The following is a 25,342-nucleotide window of genomic DNA, read 5'->3' on the forward strand; positions in this document are numbered from 1 at the left end:
AGCTCGGTGACATCTGCAGTGTGTTAGCGTTTGTTGTTTAATTAACCTACATGCTAATCCTATTATCAGGAATTATCATCAGAATGTCAGATCCATTTACTGAGCACTGACCATTAACAGCTTGTTTGTGAATATTTGTGAATTAATTCGTGATTTTTCAGCTGTGTAAAATAACTTCAAAAGAAAAAGCAAATCCAGGAATATATTTATTTTCTACAATCTTCCAGTTTCAAGGCCAACATACAAGAGAAAACCAAAGAAAAAACACATAAGAGTGATTCAATAGTTACATTACTCTTGACTACTACATTTTAAACAAAGATTGACCCTTGAATAAGATGACTGAAACATTCCTGGCATAACCAACTGAGGAGTCAAGTAATCAACTTAAGAAAATACTACATAAACACAGCACACACACACGCACGCACACAAATGACTGGCTGTAAAACAACCCCAAACCCAGAAAACTGCAAACATGAAAACAATTCCCTCTCAGATAACAAATGAGCAACAGTACAAAAGAAGTTTTTTCATGAAATTCCGTTGAGTTGTCAGAGCTCGTTAATGAATAATTAAATCAACTTATTATTATTCTGCCAGAAAAATGTATCCTACTTCATTAGGCTGTGTTGTGAGCAGTTGTGAGTATGACTTATAACATTACAGTCTTCTATATTTCACCTGTGATATTTCACATTATTACATTAGATGCACATAATCTATACAAAGTGAATTTAATTTGACTCTTGGTTGTATGGCCTTGTATTCATGATTGTCACCTTTAAGTACTTTAATCTGACAAATAAATGTGGTGTTTTTCATTACTGTCATCTCATACGAGCAGCTAGTGCATGGGCAATTATTCATAGCCACATCGCAGCTATTTATAGACACTAAATGGCAATTATGGTTGTAATATTCAGAAAACTCATAAAGAATTAGAAGACAGTTATAACCCTTAAAAGTACGTCTGCTGAGGTTTTCATGATTTTGTCTAATATATTGTTGCTTTTGCAAACCATTAAGGTTTCGGGTTTATAGCTAAAAAGGCTATGCACCACTTAAGGCTTCTGTGATGTAATGTTATTGCAATATAAGGCCTCACGGTCGGATATTCTACAAACATCGATTGAGAAAATCCCCCACAAGTCGTTATGCTACATCACTGAGATGTTCTACTGCAAGCTGTAAAGAGATGTTGAAAATCTAAAAATAATCAAAATAAAGTAAATCATAAATTGTCTACAGAAAGTGTGTGTTTAGGGCATCTTTGTCTGTGATTACTGTGGGTGCAGTGTTCTGCAACCTGACTGTGTATCTTTTATATTTGTCTGTGTATAGTGTTGTGTTGTGTCTCAGGACGTAGACCAAGCTTTTGACTTTTCCCTTATCTTGTGTGTTCACTTGAGGAGGTTCTGAAGCATGGCGGTAGCGTATGTTGGGCGGGCCTGCTTGTTCTCAATGGCTTTCTTCAAGTACTGAATTCCATCACAGCGTTCCCAGATTTCTTCAAACTGCCTGGGCAGGATCTCTGCCCCTCTCTTCCGGGTCAAACCGGTCTCCTCCAGGCTCAGCTCACACATCTCCATGTCGTCTTTGCCTGAGCAGCCAAAGGGGAAGGATAAAGATTTACTAGCAGTGCATTCACTTGGACACTTGACATCCCACAGTTTTAGCCAGAGTCATCTATTTATTAGACTACCACATGCCCATGCTTGGCGTGCTTGCGCTGCTGGCAGTAAACTGAAAATGATACAGTGCTTTTATAAGGTGCTTAAAGGTGCATAAAGCAAAAGAATGGGCCGTTTTAGCTCATTGTTAGGTGGTTGCTTGGCAACGTGATGACGTTATATCATATCATGTATAATTTAACTTTTGTGGAGATAAATGAGATGCTACTGTCGTAAAATAAAAGAATAGGCTGCTTTCATATGGGGTTATAGGTGCATAAAGGCAAAAACAAGTAAATATAGCCTGATGGTAGATGGTTGCCATGCGAGCTAGCTTACAGTGTTATAATATATTATGTGTAACTGCTGTTCTTTGGCTATAAATTTGATGACACTGTGGTGACATAAAACAGATATGATGCTTTCATAAGGCGCCGTAGGTTCATAAATGCAAAAAACAGCTGGCTGCAAATCATTTCGTAGGCAAGATATGTGTGTGTATGTGTGTATGTGTGTATGTGTGTGTGTGTGTGTGTGTGTGTGTGTGTGTGTGTGTGTGTGTGTGTGTGTGTGTGTGTGTGTGTGTGTGTGTGTGTGTGTATGTATGTATGTATGTATGTATGTATATATATATCTCAAATGTAACTGTTGACTCACCTGCGACCAGCACGATGGGTTGTTTGTCTGGATGAAGCTCCATTTGTCTGGCTATCCAGGGCCCATCAAAGTGGGCATACCACCAGCCCTTCTTTTTATTCTGGGGGTCCTTGTACTGGTCAGCAGGGTCGGATAAAAGGAATGCGGAAATAACGCTGCTGCCGGTTCATGGCTACCTCTTGATGCTGGGTCGTCATCGGAGGAGCTGGGTTCTGTTCAGCTGTAGTGACACAGTGCAATCATTAGAAAAATTAGTAGTAGTAGAGGAGGAGATGGTTTTGTACTTTCACGGCAACAGCTTTAAGTATTCACAACAAAGAACCTGTTATTTTGGCTTATATTAATGTAGCTTTGTACTAGCTTTGGTAAAAGATGAGAACATGCTGAGTGGGACAGGAAACAAAGAATACAGCTTTTAAAACATACAAGATCAAAAAGGAACAGGGATGCCCCATGTAAACACTACAGGGAAAGGCTGGGAAAGCAGCTTTTAGCCTTTTATGAAGTGGTCTCAAATACGACCCCTGCTACATCAGTACAGGCCAAAATCAGGATCCAAATATAAGGAAACAAAGTAAAGCTTTTAAGAGCCATCATATCAAAAGAGAAAGGCAAGAAAATATAGTAAAATTAGAAGCAACATCTAATGTTCCCCATTGTCCACAATCGAATATTTGTTTTTGAAATGAACAGGAAGACAAATGTAGTACGAGTGTGAGCTTTCAAGGAGCCGAGTAACACTTGTTTGTGTTTTGTGGCACAGAGTATGCTCGGTTGAATTGAGAAGGAAAGCAAGCTGTCATACTAGCAACATGGCTGGCAGTTATTTGCTAATTAGAACAACCATTTTTGACAGAGTCGGACAGAAGGTGGCTGAATGTTTAGGCCTTGGCATTTCATCTGTTAACTGAGTGTTGGAAAACATAGGCAGGTTATCTGTGTGCAGGTCACACAGGCGGGTCTCTGCCAATAAAAGTGAAGGGCTGAGGTGGAGAAAATAACCTGCAGTAAGATTTGCATTAGTGACTCCAAACAGATTTGTGTCTCCTCTTGGGAACAAAATGGGAACCTTGTTACTCAAATGTGTAAACCACTACACTATGGAGCCACGTACAGCCACACTTAGTGGAATTATGAAGCAACAGAACACAATATCCTTTACTAACCATAGTCAGTGACACATTTAGGAGCCCTCAGATCGCTCCCGTCATCATTTTGTTTCTTGTTCTTGGATTTCCATGCATGATAGACCTTCAGACGACGGTGAAACTCCTCTCTGCAGGCTGCCAGCAGGTCAATGTCTGTCCCCACAACATAGCATCAGTAAGCATGCATGAAATCAAAACAATCACAAATTGGCAGAAGAATGAAAGAGAGAAGAATGAGCGCCTATTTTTTATTTAACACAGGCTGGTTTAATCTACATCTATCTTCTGTTTTTCAACATAAAATCCAAATCTGGAACAGATAAGTCGCAAATTACCATTTTATATAGTTTAAGAACCAGTAAAGACATCCAGCAACTAGTTGGCTGCCAACAGTTTCATAATGCCAGGACTGAAAAATTGAACTGCTATTTCCAGAAAACATTGTGTGTGCATGTCTGTGTTTTAGGGTGCAGCATGCCATCTCAGTGAATAAAACATTCAAAACCGACAGCGCCTTTAGTGAGCATCGGGCTATAATCAGTCAGTTTTAAAGCAGAGTTTTTTGTTGGTAACACCACCGATCCCATCAAAGCAAATGGGTTCCACAAATTAGCCAGATGTCCTTGGAATCCCATCGGGGATATCAGAGTGCCTAACACTGATCAGAGTACTGTATACAGTGGCAGTTATAAAGACGTTGGCATAAAGGCATCTGCTTTTCATGCTGACTGAGAAGAAGGTTGGCTGGGAATGACTAGAAAGAGTAAAAGTCAGCCATCCTCCATAATGATGATAATTTCCTCTCTCTCTAACAGTAAAAAAACAAGTCGATGAGCCACAGCAGCTGTGGGAACATCCTAACATTGGTTTTTTTTACGTTGCAGGGAAGACATCTTGTGTTCTCACTCTCTACAGCTGCAGTTTTAGCTTTTTAACAGCCACTTTGGCAACTCGAGGAATGACTGAGAGTGCAGATGAAAAGCGTGTGCAGAGAGAGATGGTACCCCATGGTTTTGTGTACCAGAATGGCCAAAACATGAGCTGATGCAGAATTATTTAATGTGGGGGCTGAAAACTGTAAATAATTTTGTGATGAAGCCTCCACTGAAAAAAGCGACCTTCAATCAGGGCTTTAATAACTAAATGTGCATTTGACGGTCGAGTCAATGTGCAGACACTGTTTTTTGAGTGAGGTGAAACTGGGTAGGTTGAGGATTTCTCACCACAGGATGTGTTGATGACATCTCGCAACTCAGCATACTTCCACTTGCTAAGGTCGTACTTTTTCACACCAGCAGCAGCTTTGGTTGCCTGCACCTGAGGACCCCTATGGCAAGGAGCAGATGAGCGGGGGCGAGAGGGAGCAAAAAAGAAAAAGAAGGTGAGTGTGAAGACAGGTAAGTGTGACGAGGTGGGACTATCAAGGGATTGGGAGTTGTTACTTTCAAATATGATTCAGGTTTAACATTTCAGGGCTGTGTCAAAACAGAAAAAGCTACTTTTAACAATAAATCAGAAAATAATGAAAAAAAATTACATATGTACTTTAAAAAAATATATAAAAAATTACTAAGATCTAATGTTTAAATTGCAGAAAGAATGGGTGAACATTTGCAACCAGCAGATTTATTAAGGATACCAACCTTAGTGAAAAAATGAAACAATCACTTCACTTCTTATAAACCTTCCTCATTGTCTCAGCTGTTAAAATTCACATTAGGAGCCAGACAGCAGGGGAGCTAAAGAGCACAGTTTGTCCACATCTCTGTGGCCTGTTTTTAAATTCCACGGAATTCCACTCCGTTGTGGAAGAGCTTTTGTACCAAATATTTCTTGTGGAACTTTGAGTGTATTTAAATTTATGTAAAAAAAAAAAAGAGAGATGAATGAAAAACAAAGTGTAACTGTGCACTGCTTTAATAAACAACTACTAAGTCAACTAATGGCAATTGATGGTGTTTTAGCTACTTAACAGACTATTGCAGAGCTCTTATCTCATGTCTCCAGCTTCCCTGCTGAGTATAGGCAGCTAATTCAATAATACAAAGGATTTGTCGCCTCTATTTACAGTTGGCACAACTGTTACTGTCTCTGGGTAGAGGATTGCTGATCTATGAATCATTTACTAAATTACCATTACCATTTAAGATTCACACAGACTGCAAAGATTAAACTGATTTGGGATGATGACCAGTGCTGGCTGAGGCGCGTGCCAGTGTGTAATGGTGATAAACCAGAGGAAAAAAGGTTTTACTTCTGTTGCGGAGAGAAAAAAAAAGCTGTGGAAAGGATGTGATGCCCGGGGCTTTGCTTCTGGCAGAACGTAAATGTGAAATGAATCCCATTCCCCATTCAGGAAAAGGAAGACAGAAGGAGGCTGTGATCTTTCCAATATTCTTTAGCTACTAAGTTGGCCATGCCAGCCAATGTGCTTACCTCTACTGCACAAAATCGGCCTAATCTCTGTGCTAGGCACATGCAAAACATGTGTCTCTCTTCCTCTAGTTGGTTGCCAGAGGTCACCTGACTTACAGGAATACTTAGAGTCTACAACATGGGCTCTGGAGCCAGCGCTGACATAAGAAGCTTTTCGATCCAATGTAATTTGTGCTCACTGAAAACTACAAGTAAAAGCGTGCATAGGCTATTGAATGCTTTCTCCTAACATTAAACACAATGTAGCTGCAGAAATACAGTGATGCATATTGTATCTGAAACACCCGAGCTTTATTTAGGACAAGGTTTAGAGGTATAAGGAGAGCAGAGATAGAACTGGTAAACTTTCAGCAGTTTATGTAAATGGATCTGTTTTTCACTTCCCTTTTTTACATGGGATGTGCAGTTGTTCCCGCAAATAACCTCAAAATGCAGTTTCCTGCTCTGCAGCTACACAAAGATACTAAGTGTCCTCATATAGAAAGAGTGAAAAGTGAATGAGAGCGTGATTTTGAATACAGCTTGTTTGAGTACTAAACATTTTATATTAGTATTAAACATTTTGGGAAGGATATATCATATTTTGGTTAAACTTCTCTAACTGAAAACACTCTCAAAACTAGAGAATTAATACAGTCCAATTTTTTTTACCATTGAAAACTTTGTTTGTTAAGAGCCGCTGACACCACCAGTTAGAATACAGAGCGACAGTGGAGTAAGTCATACTGCCACAAAATTATAAACTACTGTATGCATGCAAATCCGAACCCATCGCTGAGGACAGTATGTTCAGTCTGTGTGGTACACCAGCACTATGAAGGCTGCAGTCATGGTTTAACCCCTGCAGAAACAAAAAGATCCGATACTGCGCTCATCTGACACTGATGATTTAGTGTGCCATATTAATTTATGGGTAATTATGATTACATATAATGAATTATCTTCTGATTCGTGTTAAAATTTGCTTTTGTAAAAGAAAAAGCAATCATGCAGATCATCAAAAAATTTGACTGGAGCGTTTTTTTTCAGAATAAGGATTACAGATTTGTGTGTTGTTTTTGCATCATTGCTATAATCTTGCAGATATTTTAAGCGACTTAGCGATTCAGGACTACGACAGCAATTAAGCGAGTAAGGGAGTTAGTGAGTGAATCACTACTGCTGGTGTTAGGTACACTTGGACACTGGCAGTTACGGAAAGCTGCACTGATATCTTACATGGCTCTGGCTGAGGATGAAGAGATAGGAAGATCTGAAAAAAACTCATCACTGGGAGAAAACACAGCAACAGGAGAAAAGGCAGTTACACAAGCAAACTGACGTCAATAGTGCTTATTTACTGTGTACAGAATACATCTGTATGCAAATGTGGGCACTGCGCTTTACATATACATTACCTGCGCAGGGCTGCATCCATCTGGCTTTCATCAGTTATGAGCTCGGCCTCATTCTGAGCGATTCTCATGGCTAACTCCCTGTCTCTTCTCTCCTGCTCGAGTACGGCAGCACGTTGGGCCTGCTCCTCACGTTCCTGAGCCAACTGGATTTCAAGCTCGGCCTGTAAACGGACACATAAACACAAAAGTATCGTAACACAGTACTTAATTCATCTGCCTAATGTGTTGATAAACCTAGCTCCAGTCAAAATACTATAATACTAATTATATTATAATACTATTATATACCAGACAGCACAGAGATGTGTTTGCCCAATGTGCCCAAGCCTGATTAGACTTATTTATCCCCCTTTTGGGCTGCTAATAAAGCTTTAGTGGTTATTTGTCTAGACAGAACAAAGCAAACAACTGAGAAACATTCAAAAGTTGGGAGATTTTTATAGACTTGACCCAAATTCAAAGTCCAGGTTTTTATGTGTTCATTTTTTCATTTTAACTAGCTAAGAGAAAGCTGTAACATAAATCAACAAATCAATAAATATTCATGTATATAGGCTGCATAGTGTGCATTCTTCTCCTGTGTCTTATTATAGAAAGCCTCTAATGAAGTCCTCATTGCATACTTTTCTCTGAGGAGCTTTAAATATGAATACCTCTCCAGGTGAGAATATACTGCATTATTCATATTGTAGGGTGGCAGCTGTGTTACATGACCAGAGTGAAGCACGAGGGCTGAAACTCGACTGGAGAACACCCGAAACAATACATACTCTTTGGCACTGTCCTCGGGATTTTGACAATGTTTCCTGAATATACCAAATTGAATGTATTGTTTGTAAAATGAGGCACTGACTGACACCCTCATTCATTTCACAAGAAACACCAAGTTAAAAAAAAGAAAGACAGAAAAAGGAAAAGGAAATGGCTGCAGAAATTACCAAAGTTATTTGTGTTGAAAAATATTCATTATACAACAGCGAACTACAGGAACACCACATGGGAAGTTTTTGTCTGAGCGGTGTTCCTTCAAGAAAATAAGCTCTGCAGAATTGAAGTGAGGGATATTGTGCTAGGGTAAGCTTTGTCATGGCTGAAAATAGCAGAGAACATAAAGCCAAATTCTATGAAAGTCACAGCAGACACCCATGGAAAGTTTACTGTTGAAGTCTGAGCTGTGGATCAAACCAGTTTTCCAAACAGTGTTCTTGGACATGTGGCTTATGACAGCCTGGTCTCACTTCTAGGGAAAAAAGTGCATACAGATGTCCAACTGGACTGGGGTGAATAAAAATGGGAGGATGGGTCAGAGCGGCTTTAGACATGAAAAGTAAGGAAAGGTGAGATATAAAAATAGACCTGAAAAAGAAAAAAAAATGGTGTAGCATCAAGGTCAGAGGAGAGAACGGATAAACAGTACTGAAACAAAAATCAGCAAACACATAGAGCTGGAAAAGGTGGCAAAGTGGAGATGAGATTAAGGGGCATGATAATAAAACACTGGACAGAACAAGGTGGGATTAACTAGTTTAGTTAACAGAAACCAGGCAGAAGTGGAGTCATCAGTCAAGACCCTGTGGGTAATCCACTGGGAGTCCAACCAATGTCATGACCCAGCTGTTGCTGTAGGACACCAAACAGCAAATAAATGTTACAGCTGTAGGCAGAGTTTGCCAGCAAGGGGAAACATTAGAGCCATTTCCATGGCTTTGGAGCTACATTATTTGGAGGTACATCGCTTTAGGTGTGTAATTTGTCAATTTTAACACCTTTGCTCGAAATCAAATATTAAAAATAGGCTTTTAAGGTGAAGCCGGTATATTGCTCTGTTTATTACACAGTTGTGTGAAAAAGAAGTTTTCACTCAGTGAAAAACTAAGTAACCATTACAGCTTCTATAGGAATTAAGAGCATAAGTAGCAGCCAGGTGATACTAATCAAATGCACCTCATTAACTGATCATTAGGAATTGTGAGCACTTCTATGAAAGCAGCGATTTTAGCATTTTGCTTTGTCTTTGTCTGGAGCATTCAGGTGTGTGTTAACACAACAGCACAAACCTTCCAGGAGTGGACCTCCCACCAAATTTTATTTTGGAATAATTAAGTTTGAGCCAAATAATCTTATGTTTGCACATAATGATCTCAAGCACATTGGTGGAGAGGAGACAATTAGGCTACGTACACACTGCAGGTCTTAATGCTCAATTTCGATTTTTTGATCAAATCCGACTTTTTTGTCTGCTTGTTCACACTACAAATAAAATGTGACAGCAAACGCGCTCTAGTGTGAACCCTCAAAGCGGCCCGCATGTGCAAAAGAAGACGTCACACACAACGCGCTCTGTTCAGACCCAGACCAAACAGTATTGTTTGACTGATGGCCCTTAAAATGAAGACTTGTTTCGGACTTTACGTTTCCCAATTTTACTTAAAGTTATAAGGTTATTTTGTTATTTACATATGGCCTAATAATTATCCTTATTGCTGTTTTAGAGAGGAGCGGTGCTTCAAAGGATAGTTGCAGATTTCTGTCAGAATCTGCAGATTATACAGTACAAATAAAATGTTCACGTTTCTCCAACGTTGTCTTCCTAACAGTTTCACTGACATCTACACTAAATGGCCAGAAAGCGTTCATGATGTCTTCTCTGGCGCTGATAATCGGCATCTGTCTTGTTTCAGTGACGTAAAAGACGGATTTAATGCGACATGACCATTCAAACAGCAGTCGCTTTCTGAAACATCAGATATGTATTGGATTCAGTACCACATAGGAAAGTGACCCAGATCGGATTTGAAAATATCGGATTTGTGCCGTTCACACTGTCATACCATGATCGGATATGGGTCGCATAGGGTCAAAAAAATCGGATTTGATGCGCTTTCGCCTGCAGTGTGAACGTAGCCTTAGAGCTTCTTTCATATCCACACCTTGCAGTCATTGAGTTGATCATGAAGTCCTTTCTATTTCAAAGTATTCTAGGGTGAAATCTGAAACCATCTACCTTACAGCTAAAGCATGGCCCAAACTAGATCATACACCAGGGATATAATTCTAAGCACAGCTGCAAATTTACAACAAAATGAAAAAGAAAAGAATCAAAGTGTTGCAATGGCCCAGAGCTCAATCTGATTGAAATGCCATGGCGGGACATTAAGCGATTTGTGCAAAAATGAATGCCTGTAAACTTCAATGAACTGAAGCAATGCTGTACAGATGAGTGGGCCAAAATTCCTCTACGGCGATGTGAGAGACAGACAAAAACATACTGAAAAGGGTTACTTCAAATTATTACACAAGCAACTGAATCACAGGCAGGACTTAATTTTTCATAGGACTGTGAAAATTGTCTTTTCACACGATTCTATGAGTGCAACCAGTAAAACACTATTTTTTATTTTAATCCAAGGACTGAAATTGTCTGCCACTGCAGTGGAGTGCAGGTCATTTATAAGAAGCTTAAATAAAAACTGCAAGGCTTTCATTAAATTCATTCAGTGGAGTTAAAGTAGAAATTTGAAGAAGTTAGTAGTTGTTAGTTTTCCAATTTTTACGTTTTTACTTTTCAACAGAAGAGCACGGAAGTATTCAATGGGGAAATTTTCCAAACCTGCATGGCCTTGTCCTCTTCCTCTCTCTTTTTTCTGTCCTCCTCGTCTTGCTTTCTTTTCAGCTCCATCTCTGCTTTCCTAAAATGTTGAGACAAAAAGGAAAATCAGAATATTTACTAAAAACAACATTTCTGAAAGTGTCAAAAAATGTTTCCTCCCCAGGCTGATTGCTCTAGAGGCCAGTGTGCCACATCAGTGAAGCACAGACCCCACTTTTGTCTTTTATTGTCTTTTGAGTCACAGTTGTTTTACACTAAAACTGTGTTTAATAATCACATTTTGGTTGCTAAACGATTGAGTGGAGTTGAACATATTTATTTTACATCTAACCTTGCAGCGTTTTATCTGTGCTTCTCAGGAGAGCTGTTAGAGCTCTGTGCAGGACTAGCTTCCCTGCAGCTTTTATTGCACTTACGCTTTTTTTGGCCAATTGAAACATTGTCTGCACTTTACCCATCTGCTCTTCTTTGTACTCCACTCTGTATGAAATGAGTGGACGTAAATTAGACTGTTAGTTTTTCTTCTTCTGGTTTCTTGGTGTGGAGTAGGGGATAAAAGTTTGTTTCTCCCAAGGCAATACTAGGAGAATCACTGTACATTATACACTTACAGTCGTCTCTCTTCTTCCTCCTGTTTGCGTCGCTGCTCTTCCTGCTCCCTGCTCTTTCTCTCTTTCTCCATCTCGTCCTCGATGCATTTCAGCCTCTCGCTCTCTTCTTCCTCCTGCTTCTTCTTTTGCATGGAAGCAAGCAGCTGCTCTGAACGTTTCACCAGTCCTTGATACTCCGTGTCAATCTCCTTCCTGGTCATCAGTGTGGTCTAGTTGTTCAACAAAACAGCAAAGGATGATTGCAAAGGATAAAGTAGAAATACATGTCTTTATTCAACTGTTCAACCATCAGATTTTGGGCCTCAGGTCTGAGTGGAGTTCAAACATGGCTCTCACAATGTATTTATCAGTATTAAAAACTGATCAAATGCCGATAGGATGTTAGCAGGCTAGCATGAGTGTGCTAGAATGAAAATATGCCCTGTGCTGATTTGAATTTGAATCATAAAGAAGAGTCACAAATGCCCAAACTTGCCACACTTTTCTGATTCCATAGCACAACCATCCCATGTGGCTACAAGTTAGACACTGACTGACATTGTGTGTACGTGTCACTTGAGTGCCACAGCCACAATGCCCACTTCTCCACGCACTTGTCAGACAATCAGCAGGGGGAGAAGAGGTCACCATATTGTGCACATTCATAAGAATGAGCCACTAACAGCATCACAGGGAGGGAAGATGACAAGGTCTTGTCCCTATTGTACAATGGTCTGATTGACAGGCGCTGGCATCTCATGCATTATTCACAACGAGATGTCGTGCCATAAACAACTTCTACATACTTAGAACACCGTAAGTGTCAATAGCAGGGGTGTTAATAGGCTAACAAATCAACATTAGGAGGGCGGAGTGGCTTATTTGGATAGAGGGGGGAGAAAGAGCTAGGAGTCAATGGTTCTTTAGTGTGAGTCAGGATACTTCAAGGAACCTATGAGCTCTCTAACTTGTTAATTAGATACAGGCCACTACCAAAGAGAAAATCAAAACTACTGGAGAATACAGTGCCCAGATATCTGGATGATTTGCTGTACCTAGAGGGTCCAATAAAGTGGGTGTTTATTGCACAGGGAGGGCTGGGATTTCAATAGCCAAGTCCAATCATTTAGAAAAACAACCCCGCTAAATTAAATTATTGGAGAGAAGAAGAATCTTGCTCTACAAGCTCTTCTTTTTATCCTCAGGTGAGTGAAAATATTGATTCTGGAGGATAAAATGAGAATGGCCACTGCAAGACAGACTATAGTGTATAACTCCAGGATGAGGTCTTCGTCTAAAAGAAGACTGTCAGTGCCACAGAGCTAAAAGTCTGCATGCAGGTAGCAATATACGATAAATATGAGGCAGTAAGGCTTCAAACAATCTATCTGATCTGAAAAATCTTCCCTTACCTAAAATACATAGTTCAAAAGAACCAAATATCCCACATACAGTACATACAGAGAAAACTCAGAGTGTATTATGCTTTGAACCAAAAATTAAAAGTCCTCACCTTTATCTTCGCTAACAGAGCATCTATGGCGGCAGCCAGCTCCTGAACTTGCTTGGCCATCTCCTGTTTTCCCTCCTTCAGCCCATTCACCACCTCATTGAACCTTTCCATGTGTTTCTTCAGGTTTCGAACCTTCACCATACCATCGATTCTGTGGGCCGTGATAAAAATGCAGACTTACAAATGAGTATATTACTAAGAAATGAAAGCATAAGAGTTTTATTATAATGACCGCTAATAAAATAACCCTGTTAAAGACCTCATTTAGTCCAACTGAGGAAAATGCATTTTAGTTTTCATTGCATTCTCTCTTTTATTACATCCCTCATTTATGTGAAAAGAAAGTGATGCCTTTGCATTTTAGCACTTGAAAGGAATTAAAAGATCAATGAATGTTTCCTCATCTTTGGATTCATTTTATTTGCATATTACACATAAACTCAATTCCCAGTTCTTTTGTGGAACTGATGATATAAATGTGTGAATGCCAGCATAAACGTTTCCTGTGCACGAACTGCCACTCACCCACTCTCAATCAAAATCTCATTGCAAGGAACTATCTGAAAACGCATGTACAGTGAGACACTTCCCATATAGTGACACTCCATTTCTCCACAGTCCACTGATGACTTTTTAGATTGATTTAAACTTGTACATGCTTGATATAGGAAAGCCATCAAAACCTACCAAGTGTGAACCAGTTTCAAGAAAAAGCAAACTGAGAGTGCAAAGTGAAAAAAAGACAGCAAATGGCACAGAAAAGCAGAAATGATGCTGCATGTGTTTGTGGGCTTGTATAAGTTCTGGGTCCCAGCAACAGGAGGAGACTCACCGTGGCTTATGCTTCTTCTTAGACAACCACATGCGGACAGTCTTTTGCATCTTGATGCAGGCCACGGCTCTGTAACTCATCTTGTTCTTAACTAAAAAGAAAGAAAATACTTTTTCACAAAGCATAGAATCAAACCTACTTTCAATGACTGCATACCTTAAATCCTATATAATTTTTATACATCTTTGTACTTGGTGGCATAACAATCCTGCTCTAGTAATAGGTTATGCAAGGACAAGGTTTTGAAGAATCAAATAAAATATGAAATGCAGCAGTAAGAACAATACTTTAAAAGATAAACACCAGAAAACCTTGAGAGTGAGCACTTGTAATAACATAAATACTAAATCCTCCTTCTCTTGTGCTGTTTTGTAGCAGTGTATACACCTGAGACTGTCACCTGTCTGTCTGTCCTGCACTCTCTCTCTCTGGTTGTGGAATAAAAGTATGAACATGTATTTATAAGTTCCACTTGTGCTTGAATCCTGCAGCTTATCACACATTTGATTTCCATGTGCGACAACTGCAAGTGTCCAGAGTGAGGACAGACTGAGGGACCCACTGCTGCACATCATCTGTGAGGCTTTGCACCCCTGATGATCCACCAGGACAAACTCAGCAGTGTGTGAGGAAGAGGAGGAGGAAGAGCCAGCAGCAGCTGACAGATGGAGAGAATAGACAGACTGTTCCCTGTTTGTGAAGGACTGCTAGAAAAGTTTAGAATAACTAATTGTAATTGTCTGTCCTGAATCAGTCTTATTAGGTAATGTTCAAATAATTTTATCATTCCAGTGTTTTCAGTGTGGGAGAAAGTACTCAGGGCATTCAGGTTACACACTATGAAAGGCAGCAACAAGTTTAATATTCAGAAACCTAAAGTATGTATCAGCAGCAGAATGGAGCTAAAAACAAATGTTTGATTCAGTTCTATGAAGCTTTGAGTATTTGGATTAGTAGTACTGCTGTGTTTGTTGCATCATATTGCTGTAATTGTTTATATGCTTTATATATTCTGAGGTAAGTTGATCTATAGTGTTACATCATATTCTGTAAGGATGTTATGTGTTTGTAGACTTTCTGCCCAGTTTGACCCATTTAGCAGAAGTCAGCCTGTTTAAGGCTCTGATATCTATTCTGTGTGACTTAAAGCAGTTATGACATGGTCTGATTTTCTCACCCAATAAAGGAATATTTAATATATCAGTCTACTCTTCATTCTATCAGAAACAGTTATCACAGCTCGTACATTTTCTTTTTATACATATATGTAAGCATTGAGCCAAATTTAATAATGCCAACATATTAAAAGAACAATATTTGTCTCTTATATATGATACATCTGTAGATACACTGTCAAAGATACTTGTCTTTGAGTGAAGATTTAAGGTGATAGGAAATATAAATAAATGCAACTTGAATCTTTACTGTATTTGACACGGAGTTCAAACTCACTGCTGTAACAACTAATAATGATAATATAATAACTATAATATTGGCCATATTATATTTACATTACCAAAGTGAGATGACTTTAGTCTCATGAACAACATTACCTAATTGTTATTTACTAGCTAATCTTAAATGACTGTTCAGTACAGAAATGAAGCCCAACAATCATGTTTTACAGTCCTGTGGTCTCAGCCTCAGATACTTATCAAATCACACAAAGCTCATGTAGAAACAAATGTACAAAGCTGTATGAAACGTTTCCAGCTGTTAGTATCATGGTTGCTAGGCAACCTGGGCAGCGCGACGGAGGCTAGACCATCCCATTTCACAAGCCTACAAGCCTCGCACTTCCGGCCTCAGCAGTCTTTGAGTACGCGGACCTTGAGGACCGTTAAGGCTGCAGACCCTGAATTGGGATACAGCCATACATACATGTTTTGGTTTGTGCAACTGGTCCGTCGGGTTATTGTCTCCCCAGAAACATTTCCATTGTGTTTTGTGTGCTTTTGCAGTGTTTTTCTTTTTGCAGCATTTTTCTTTTTGCAGCATTTTTCTTCTTGCAAATGTTTTCTGAAGTTGCAGTCCGTTTGGCCTCTCAGGGCCACCGTAGCACAAACTACTATAATAGCTATTATTAACCAGCAGCAGTACATTATAAAAGGCTTTCTTTCACCTGCTCACCCACACAAACAAAGCAGCGATAATAAGATGAAGCACTGAAATCACAGGAAGGAAATAATGTCCAGGACCAGGGGTATAAATTTACTCAGGCCACTTATCCACAGAGTATGCGGTCAAGCAGAGGCAGCGTTCTGTTATAGCTGCCATGTAATTTCATTTTATGCTTTTGCACATACACACAGAAGCCAGCCTGCACTTTGTTAAATTGTGGAAATCAATAGCTTGGCACTGACTGTAATGGTACAAGGAACTGCTTTTAGAATACTATTCAATCTTGCTGGAGGCTGCTTCATTTGATGTTCTGAAAGAAAAATCAGTGTAAAAGCACAAACCCAGGCGACGAAGTGTACGGCAGCAAAAAGGGACTCTCTATTTAAGCTACAAAGAGGCTGCTAATGTTCGACAGTAATTTCATGTTTGTTCAGTCTCCTTAAACGATGGTAAATGATTTCAAATAAACTACAGCAAAAACAGAGGAATGACAACACAAAGAAAACTGAAATTATTTGACTACATTACAAATATTATTGCTTGCATATCTAAAGCTGGTTGGCTACTTATTTTAAATTCTTCACAAAATGAACCTACGTTTGATGACAGACAAGCAGCACCACTGGACCTTCTTCCAGAGGCTGCACACCAGCCACTTGTTGACTTTCTTCAGCAGCTCTGCAAGGTGGTCTGGATCAGACTTCATGATCTGGTCGAACTCGGCAAACTGGCGCACACACACAGCCAAATGTCAAGTTATAATTCAGTCAAATTTAGTATTAATGAAGATATTATGGCTAACAGATTCGTATGTAATGATCTACAACATTAATATTTTACCTTTCCGGGGCGGAAGAACACCCTTGTCAGTCCAAACTTGAAGTCCTTATCATTCAATCCTAGAGCTTTGAACAAAGCCTAATAGAAGAACAACATTCAATCACTCAACAATATCGTATAAGTGCAGGGTTTCAGGCTACTAAACTGTTTATATTTGTTAATCATTTCCTAAGTGGGTCAGTGTGGCTTTTTTTTTTGCATTGCAAATTACACAACTAATTAGGGTTTACTTTAAACAGATTAGCTTGTTGTTTAAACTCGACTGTAGACGCTGGATTTCTTCAGTGAAACAGAAAACTATTCAACTTAAGCCCACCTTGCAGAAAAGCCGAGGATTCAGCCGTGTAAGCTTATCCGGCATATACTGCTTATACATGTTGTAAAGCTCATGGAAAGGAGCCCTGGAGGGGAAGCCCCCCTGCATCAGGTCCAACACCGACACCATTCCTAATCATGAGAAACACACAAAGAGAGAAAGTAATCAGAAAAACACATCATCCCTGACGGGTAACATGCATGTATGTGAGAAAACCTCCATGCCTATCCAAGAGGGGCACAATAGCACAATCTACTTTAATGTGTTCTCATTCATAAAGGCTGTTGCAGGATTATATTGACATTAATTATTGAAAACACCAGCACCCTTTACCCAAATATTTTTTCTATCCCTCCTCTGTACATGTCCAAACCATCTTGAGTCTGTAACTTGGGCACTTCCAGCTAGGTCTCCTGCCTTTTCTTTAGTACCATCTCCAAACACCATAGCACATCTCACTACCATCCAGAAAACCTTTCACTCTTGCTGCTGTCCTTCTGTCATCCAATCCGCCCTTCCTGCACTCTCTTCTTCCCCTCTCTTGAGTACTAACATCCCACATATTTAAACTACAACTACAACACCACCTTTCTTACGTCTATCTTCACCATTCCACCTGTCTCCCTCTCATCTGTCTTTCTTCTAGTGACGTTCATTCTTCTCGTCTCCAAGAAGAATTAAACATTTCACAATATCATCTGCAAATATCACAATACATGTAGACTCCCACTTGACTTCAAGTGTTATTGTGCCCATTACCACCGCAAATAAAAAAAGGCTCAGAGCCAATCACTGACATAATCCCACTCCCACCTTGAAACCATCTGAAGTGCTTCAAAGAGCAAGTCAGACTAACCTGTTGAAACTCTTCCATTAACAGTGGAGCTAAACTGGAAGTATTTTAATTCTCTTAAAGATTATAAATTATAACTATTTAATCAAAACACTGTTTTGGTTTTACCTGAGCATTGCAGCTGGGAGAGAATAAGAGCTCCTTCAAACTGGTGGCTGACCATCTTCAGATTGGGTTTTACACAGCGGATGAAACTTGAACCCTGTTAAAACAAAGACTAATTAGGAAATATTGGTCAAACATACACAAAATGCATTTTATAACATCCATTTTGTGTGCACAGTAAACACAAAGGCTGTAATAATGTTTTTAGACTGAGAAAAAGGATAGAAAATAGACGGCGAAACAGAGATGTAAATTTTACTTACAGTGCTACGAAGCTTCTCCAGCAGCAGATTCAGTTGGGTCTGTGTGTTAAAACAGACAAAAGGAAATGCTTATTTTTTATTTTGGGTATTTGTGGTGAAGGTCGCCAAGACACACATGCTGGAGAATACGTACAGGGTGGGGAGCAGTTATATATAGTCATGCAAGACCCAAAGCACAGTAAATATCGTGCATCTCTTTTATGCAAAGAGACTGATCATTGCAACAAAGGATATTTATCTTTCTAATTTTCTCTCCCCATAACACAATCTAGCTGTTTATCTCTTTGTAAAATAGTGTGTAAGATGCACACAGTCCTTGTGCTTGAGCCCACATCTGGTGAATAAGTGATGATGACAAAGAAGCTACGTTAGTAATACAGAAACTCAGAGACTTTGAAAAGATGGTGCGATGATGTAAAGGTTTGAAATGGTGCACAAACACTTTTTATTCATCGAAAAAGACAGCCCAACACATGGAGCTGGGAGATAAGTCATGAGCAGCCTTGTATTACTTTGGTCTCTGTGATACGTAAGAAATGCACTTGAAAGTTGTGTACTTTCGCTTTTGTGTGAAACCCCGAGTGTCTCATCTCTTCTCTCTTTTATTTCTTTCCACTAGCCCTGCTTTCTAACTCCTCTCTAGTATACCTCAAGCTGACTTTATCCAGCTTTATCCACCAAGGAAGGATTTCTCAGAGGAAAGAATTGGAAGACTGGAGGATATCTAAGAGGGGGACCTTGAATAAAGGAAGGGAAACAGGGATGAGAAGAAGAGTGGAAAGGAGAAAAGTCACAGGAAAGGTCTGGATGTTAGAGTTGGTTTACTTTTTTTAAATCACAAATCTGAAACCTAATAAGGATAGTGATAATTGTGTTTTTACTTTTAAAGTCCAAAACAACAAATTTCTTAAATCAAGAAAATAAAATTCAAAATGTAAACCTACATAATGAAACAGTGGAAAAATTCCAGGATGCACAAAAGTCAAAATTAAAGCATTTCATCTTTAATTTGGACGACATGTGATACAATAATATGAAATATTATAGCGTCTTAGTGTTTGGTATGAAAAAGTGCAATATTTAAATTTTTTGGTAAAGTTAAGGGGTTTTGTTCACGTGTAGTTATGATATGTTTATGTTCAAGGACTTTTTCTAACAGTCAAGAAACTACCTTTAACCGTCACTCTGACCTTGAACTTATTCCCAACGCTGATGAAGCTGAGCTTCCCCGCCTTCTGTTTGGAGTCCTTGGCGGTGTTGGAGTTCTCAAACAGCTCTCGAACAAATTTGTCTTTTGATTCACAAACTAAGCTTTCCAAGGACATGTGGAGGGCATCATTATTCTTCTCCACAAACCGAATCTGTGCACACAGACAAATCCATACATGTACAATCATGAAAGACCTTTATACATATTAATAGAAGTCAAACCCAATGCAGGATGTGTCAGTCAGTAAAACGTATGGAACATGTTGTACCAGGACAACACGTGTGTTTTTAATTCACTGTGATAATAATGTTTTTAACTATCTATCATATGCATTAAAAAATCTATAATTGTGAAAAACAATAACTCAATAACAAAAATAAATAAAAATAACAAGCCGCGTGCTTAAATCAAACAGTAAGGGTGTGATGAAAGAGCAGACATTCAGCTTTATTTAAGGGGTGTAACAAAAGCATTGAATAAACTGTTGAGGTCATTTTTATTCAAAGGCCCAAATAGTATATTAATATAATGAATGTTTTAAATCCTTTAGGTATAGAACCCATGAACATCAGCAAATACTGTGTTTCCTCCCTTCAGTTGTTCAGACAGGACGTTGCTCTTTACTGCAGCCTCCTTCAGCTGCTTCTTGTTTGTGCATGTTGGTTTGGGGTCAAGCGACTGACTTGGTTACTGAAGAATATCCAATTTCTTTACCTTGAGAAACTATCAGGTTGCTTTTTAGAATGATTTGGATCATTATCCATTTGGATTGTGAAGCTCTGTCTGATCTGTTTTATAGCATTTGGCTGAATCTGAGCAGAGAGATCCTTCTATCAACAGTCACATCATTGATAAACAGTAGTAACCTGGTTCCACTGACAGGGTTTAATGCCCATGCCATAACATTGGCTCCAACAAGTATGAAAAATAATGTGCTATGCTTCATATCATTAACCCCTTCATTGCTTATCCATATGTTTCTTTTACCATTATTACAAGTTCATCTTGGTCTCATCTGTCCAGAGAGTTTTTATAAAACTGTGCAGGCTTTTTAGGTGTTTTCATGGGAAAGTCTAATCTAGCTTTCCTGTTCCTGGTTGTAACTAGTGGTTTGCTCCTTGTTCTAAGCCCCTGTCTTTCCATTCATGACATTCATGAATAGATGTGTCTTGATTCTAGACCTTAGTTCCACCGAGCAGCTAACGGAACAAAAGGTCAATACTTGGAATTGTCTCCAGAACTTTTATCTTCACATTTTGCCGTGGAATAACAAGGGAACAGGGCTCCTCTGGCCATAGAAGTGCTTTCCACTGTGGTGGTGTACTGGGGGCAAAATACCAAAAAATACTTATGAACTTTGTGTAAAAATAGAGGTGAAACATATTTTCATATTGGATCTTGTCAGTACAACTCAGTCCCAATAGCCATACGTGATAATGAGTGTTAAGGATTACTGTTTCATAGCAGACTGCTCCAGCAAAGTGTCTGATGATAAAGCCTTCATCGTCCCGGAGAGTCCTGTGAATGGTCAGCTTTGACTTTCTGGGAACCTAAGACAGAGACGAAAAAACATATATTGATTTCATATTAAACCCATCCATCATCGTGTCTACAGCAGACTTTTGTTTGTCCACATGACGACTGAGTGCTCAGGGCTTCTTTATCTTCATCATTAGCTATTTAACAGGTGTAACCTGGATCAGATGATTTCACTTTAAATGTGAAATGTCTTTGCAAGTCAAGTTTTTTACAGGGTTTACAGGGCATTAGGCTAGTAAATGAACATCATTAAGAGCCTATGTACACTGCATAGCAGAGTTTAGCTCTTGGATTAAATTCTTCTCTCTATTAATATCTATATCTATATATCTGAGTAGCAACTATCCCTAATGTAGTGTGGCTGCAAGCAGCCTCCTCTTATCTTAAGCCCGAACTAGTGTCAAGGCAACATATTTAAAAAGATTTCATGCATGCAGAAATACAGGCGAAGTGACAAACAATAGCAGCAAAGGCAGCGACAGATGGAGGGAGTAAGATTGTGCGTCATTCACATAAGTGTTGTAAGAAACAGGAAGAGTAAAAATGATTACAATGACAGTCCTGTCTTTAGTCTAACAAAGAATGAATAATAGGAGAACAAAGGAGAAAAAGCAAAAAAAGAGGGGAAAAGTGAATAACAAAGAGAGAAAGGATAAGGATGAAGTCTGACCGTGAGTCTGAAGTGGTCTTTATGCTTGCTGTGAACAGCCTGTGCAAAGTGTTGGTCACTGGCTTGTGGGAGACGGTTCTCTTCATCCAAAATGTCCAGGATTCCCGTCAGCTTTGCTTCCACTAGATCTGGAAACGTCAAATATTTGTCCATCAGCCACAGCATTGTGACATTAAGTCCAGACAGAATTTTTGTGAATAACAATCCTTTCATTCCTATTGTCCTAAATATTAGCTGACTAAATCTGAAAAATTATTTATGTTAACATCTCAAAGCAAGTGATATCCATTCATCCTTAAAATTTAAAATATTTAAAAACGTTTTTAGAAACAACAAAGAGCATTCACGTAGAATAATGTGGAAATCACAAAAGCAATAATGAAACAAGTTGGAAAGAAATCACAAAACATTCTGTTCCTCGATATAGATTTATTGGAAATTTCCACTGCTTATCATATCTGGAATATGAATATTCAGAGCACAAAATGTTCGTCAGGATGCTCATTTAGCCAAATAACTGAATTATTCATCTGACATCCTGCGCTTGGAAAATAATCTAATGGCCAAGGACCTCCGAAAAAAAAAAAATTTGCATGAACAAGCACCTGTGCATAAATCCTGAAGATTGATGAGTGAATTAATGGCCAACCCAAACGGTCATTTGCAAGTCATAAATGTTATTCATGGCTGTCAGTTAACCTCACACCTGAATAATCACAGCCTTTGAAATACAAATCAAACTGCTTCACCTTGATACACTGACTACTTCATCCCATTAATTCGAGGATTCATTCGAGGACATAGGCAACGACAACAAGGTGGTGGTGGTGGGGGGGTATCATTTCGCTGTATTCTCATAGCACAATAGGGCCGTGAAACCCACAAATACTCATCGCGCTTGCTCCCTTCAGACACAGGGATGTGCCAGCTCCGAGGATAATGAGAAGTCGGTATTTTTGTCCCCCTGACAGGTGTATTTTCACTGCTGTGACGCGAAGCCTAGAGGAATGGCCCAAATTAATGTCATGTGGGTGAGCTGATGTTACACTTGAACTAACCTCAGTACATTTGTGGTGTGTGAGCTCTACAGAGAGTCACAACAATCTCTGTACATTTGCTATTTTGCAGTGCAAGCTCTCAAAGGCGACACTTCATGGTTATGATGCCCCAGAGTGTCAGTCTATCGACCTGTTTTTACTTACAAGAACCATCCAAGGTACGCACAGATACCAGGTAACAAATTAAAGAAAAAAAGCAAAGCAACATAAAGTCTCTGGAGGGATTAAACACCATTCTTCCAAAAGATATTAGCACATTTTGGGTGGTGCTTTTACAAATGCTTCATCACAGGACAAAGTTCCCGTTTGGTCATTTGGAAAAAGCTGAAATCAGCCATTTTATCAGCTTCAGGAGGAGATGTGGTCAAAGCAAAGAAGCTGGCACAGACTCACCTATGCAGTCCTGGTTGTCAACATAATGCACCTCATTCACACCCAGCCCTTCCTTTTGATAGAGCTCTTGCTCCTGTAAAAACATGATCAAATATCAAAAATCAACACTGAAAACAAGACTTACTCTAAAAGTTTGTAAAAGTTCATTCAGATTATTCTGAGTGGCCTTACAATATCCAATATCCATAACAATATCCATCTCCAAAAAAGAACCAAAAACCAAAAAACAAATAGAAACATCAAACCAACAATATGTGATTCAGATAACGAGAAAGAGGCTAAAGCCAGAATTGTGGCACACTAATTGGAGACCTTGGAAGAGAATAACGTTAAGAGATCACAGGAGAGAAACATGCGTTATCGTGTCCCTTGAGAAATTAGTATTCTAATGAATATGAGAGAGATGGGGGTGAAGATAAAAGTGAGAAAACAGAGAAAGAAACAAAAGAAAAGCTTAGCATGCCAACAACTTCCACCTGCCTCATGAAAGAGTCAGTAAGTTTGGCTTATCAGTGACATGATGTGGCAGGTTTCCCAGGATAAAGAAGTAAACTGCCCCAAAATCAACTCAATTCACCCAGGGCTCACCCACCTCCTTGAGAATACGTTCGTTGAAGAACTGTTGCAGTTTCTCATTGCAGTAATTGATACAGAACTGCTCAAAGCTGTTATGCTCAAAATACTCTAAGAAGAAATAAACAGAAAACACACATTTCAATTATTTAAGAAAATGAAATGTTTTTATGTTAGTGGATGAAATGTTAAAGCCAGTAGAAAAAAGAAATCATACAGTAAATTTAGATCTTTTTCTGTATATTATTACCAAACCCAGCAATGTCCAACACTCCAATAAAGTTGGAGGAGGTCTCGAAGGGGAAGCACTGGTTCACTCGTTTGACCACGTGATCGAAGAGGCGGCTGTACACAGCCTTGGCCAGGGCATCGCGGGCATTGTTTGCTTGCTCCACCTTTAGAGGCACCCTGGAGAGAAACACAAAGTGGGGCATTGACACAGTCCAAAACTGGGACATGCCTGTGTCTTATTAAACCTCCCTCTTTTACTTTTTATAATTAAACCAAAAGTTTTGTTGCGTCGATGTGACACTTTTTGCTGCCCAGTATCTTTCCACCTTTTGTTCCAGGTTATTCTTAAAAATGTGGAATTCTGTGCCAAAGACAAGATATTCAAATTAAAATCTGAACCTTGAACTTAAACTTTATTTTTAAATATTTAAAGAGGGGACTGATGACAAAGTGCAGCTCCACAGTGGCTAAGAGTTCAACTCTGCAGTCCCAGCTGGAAAGCAGATGAATTTCAAATAAAAAGGTTTCGCTCTTGCCATATCTTTACCTCTATTTTCTTTTGATATTCAACACACCCAACCCAATCCAAAAAGCCCTTATCCGTTACAAACAGTAACAGCAGTAATAGACTGCAGGGAAAACACATGAGATCTTTACAGTTTATCTCAGTGACAGGCGTTTTTATCTGTTGCAGTGTTTCATGCACACCCCAATGCATTCAACGCCCCCTCTGTTATCCTCAGCCTTACAGGGCCAGGGTGGATTTGTCTGAGGCTTAATGACAAAACCAACCCCCCCCTCTTATCTCCACCTGCTCCCTTGACACCCGGGCTTGTACTGTACTGCAGCCATGCTCCCCTCCCTGCCTCCTCAGATACAGGCTGCATTATTTATGTGGAGAAAATACTTCCAGGCCAGGCCAGCATCTGGCCCTCCTGAAATATTAATTTAGCAAACCTGGCCCCATCACTCCAACACCACATCATCACAAAAATGACACAAGAGCACTGCCAATGCCATATTCTAGTCTGAACATGCTCTATTTAACCCGACAAAAAAAAAAAAAAAAATCACAATAACAAAGCTTGACTAGTTAAAATACTACTATACAAAAAGTATTAATATATATTTGTGCGACTGGTGTACTCAAATAGACAAGGCTGCAACTGACTTAGTTATATTAATTAGATTTTGTTCACTGTCAGGATAAGTAGAGCAAAGCCCATCTTACCACTGCCCGGGTCTTATTCGAATTTTTCCCTGACTACAGATATTTTATCTGCAGTATATTTCTTCAGTCAGTTCAGTGACTTC

General features: G+C 39.2%; 1 protein-coding gene across 1 annotated transcript in view; it reads right to left on the reverse strand.

The window, feature by feature from the left end:
• Nucleotides 1–193: 193 nt before the first annotated feature.
• myo6b (myosin VIb) overlaps nt 194–25,342 on the reverse strand; it is a 38,269-nt gene continuing 13,120 nt past the window's right edge. Inside the window, 22 exon segments of the mRNA XM_040042272.1 lie at nt 194–1,603; nt 2,331–2,457; nt 2,459–2,550; nt 3,497–3,631; nt 4,702–4,805; nt 7,133–7,183; nt 7,312–7,472; nt 10,922–11,000; nt 11,533–11,741; nt 13,025–13,175; nt 13,857–13,947; nt 16,575–16,704; nt 16,818–16,895; nt 17,134–17,264; nt 18,095–18,188; nt 18,355–18,393; nt 19,545–19,715; nt 21,019–21,114; nt 21,774–21,901; nt 23,225–23,297; nt 23,817–23,908; nt 24,048–24,205. Of these exon segments, the coding sequence (XP_039898206.1) occupies nt 1,404–1,603; nt 2,331–2,457; nt 2,459–2,550; nt 3,497–3,631; nt 4,702–4,805; nt 7,133–7,183; nt 7,312–7,472; nt 10,922–11,000; nt 11,533–11,741; nt 13,025–13,175; nt 13,857–13,947; nt 16,575–16,704; nt 16,818–16,895; nt 17,134–17,264; nt 18,095–18,188; nt 18,355–18,393; nt 19,545–19,715; nt 21,019–21,114; nt 21,774–21,901; nt 23,225–23,297; nt 23,817–23,908; nt 24,048–24,205 (2,590 nt within the window). The 3' untranslated portion in view covers nt 194–1,403.

The sequence above is a fragment of the Simochromis diagramma genome, unplaced genomic scaffold (genome assembly GCF_900408965.1).
Source record: "Simochromis diagramma unplaced genomic scaffold, fSimDia1.1 OVJJ01000304.1, whole genome shotgun sequence".
Lineage (NCBI taxonomy): Eukaryota > Metazoa > Chordata > Actinopteri > Cichliformes > Cichlidae > Simochromis > Simochromis diagramma.